The 1388-nt window shown below is 52.7% G+C and overlaps 1 protein-coding gene across 1 annotated transcript in view; it reads right to left on the bottom strand.

The window, feature by feature from the left end:
• The window catches only part of ACCS (1-aminocyclopropane-1-carboxylate synthase homolog (inactive)), a 15692-nt gene that overhangs the window by 4399 nt on the left and 9905 nt on the right, over window positions 1-1388 (bottom strand). Inside the window, 1 exon segment of the mRNA XM_006772242.2 lies at window positions 620-731. Within this exon segment, the coding sequence (XP_006772305.1) occupies window positions 620-731 (112 nt within the window).

Genomic DNA, 1388 nt, shown 5'->3' with positions numbered 1-1388 from the left:
GGGGGGGAGGTAAAGGAGAAAGAGCTTGGTTTATGGATTCAATGCATCCCCCAGGGCGGGGTGGCAGTGACCCAGAAATCCAGAGGGACGGATCCAGCCCAGGGTTCCCAAACTAGTTTCATCCAGGAACACCCTGCTGTTGACTATATTTTTCAAACACACAGGAAGCCACATACACAAAGCAGATGACATGGGGCTTTTGAAGCCCTGTGGGGCAGAGGCAGAGCCCTCGGGCACCCGCCACGGAGGAAGGGCACAGTTAAGTGCAAGACAGTTAAATACAAACAGACCTAGATTCAGATTGACTCCCCGCACCCGCATAGACTCAGTCAACAGGGTAATAACAGTATCTGTACCTAACAGGGTTTTTGGGAGGACTGGGGGAGATGGGTACGGGAAGTGCTTAGCAGGGTGTCTGGCCCCAAGAGTATGTAGTAAATGATAGATGTTACAAAGCGGGAGAGAAAGAACTAGCATCCCACTACCCGCCGCCTCCCACCCCACTGCCAGGAAAGCCAAAGCACGTGGAAGCCACAGCAGAGAAAAGAGTTTATAAAGGACCTGCCCCAAAGCCTTCGCCAGGACCCTCATCTGCCAGATGCTTTGTAGGGCGAGTGTGGGGTACCTCACCTCTTGGCAAACTCCAGGTACTCCCGCAGCTCTCCTGGGGAGTAGATGTCACCCAGAGGGTTCTGGGGGTTGATGAGGATGAGGCCTTTGACCTTCACACCCTGAAACCACCAGGGGGCAGGACACCATCAGTTCCTCCTGAAGGCCAGAGTCACAGGGACCCCCGGGGCAGGCCCCCAGGGAAATGTGATGGGACCCTGTTCAGGGACCCTGATGGGACCCAACAGGAAACCAAGGAGGGCAGAGAACTACATCTGCAGCATCGGGTCCGCTATGAAAGAAAATATGCAGAGAACACAGTCTAGAGCAGTGGTTCTCAACCTTCTGGCCCTTTAAATACAGTTCCTCATGTTGTGACCCAACCACAAAATTATTTTCGTTGCTACTTCATAACTGTAATGTTGCTACTGTTATGAATCGTAATGTAAATATCTGATATGCAGGATGGTCTTAGGCGACCCCTGTGAAAGGGTCATTCGACCGCCAAAGGGGCCGTGACCCACAGGTTGAGAACCACTGGCCTAGAGGGAAATATGCCCACACGGCCAGCAGAGGTTGCCTTTGTTGGTAGAATGGTGGGAGGGGGTTGTACTTTTAAAACTCCCTCAGTGGGCACGGACAGCTTTCACTACTACAGTAAAAAAGGATAAGTTGACAGATTGTTGAAAAGTGGACTGAAAAGGAACCGCTGGAGGATCCCTGCTCTCTGCCTCTCTCCAGGAGGCCTCAGACCCCCACAGAGGGAGGACCACCTCCTC

This window comes from Myotis davidii, unplaced genomic scaffold, assembly GCF_000327345.1.
Source record: "Myotis davidii unplaced genomic scaffold, ASM32734v1 scaffold265, whole genome shotgun sequence".
Taxonomy (NCBI): Eukaryota; Metazoa; Chordata; class Mammalia; order Chiroptera; family Vespertilionidae; genus Myotis; species Myotis davidii.
The sequence above is the reverse complement of the archived record's forward strand: the minus strand, read 5'-3'. Positions and strand labels throughout refer to the sequence as shown.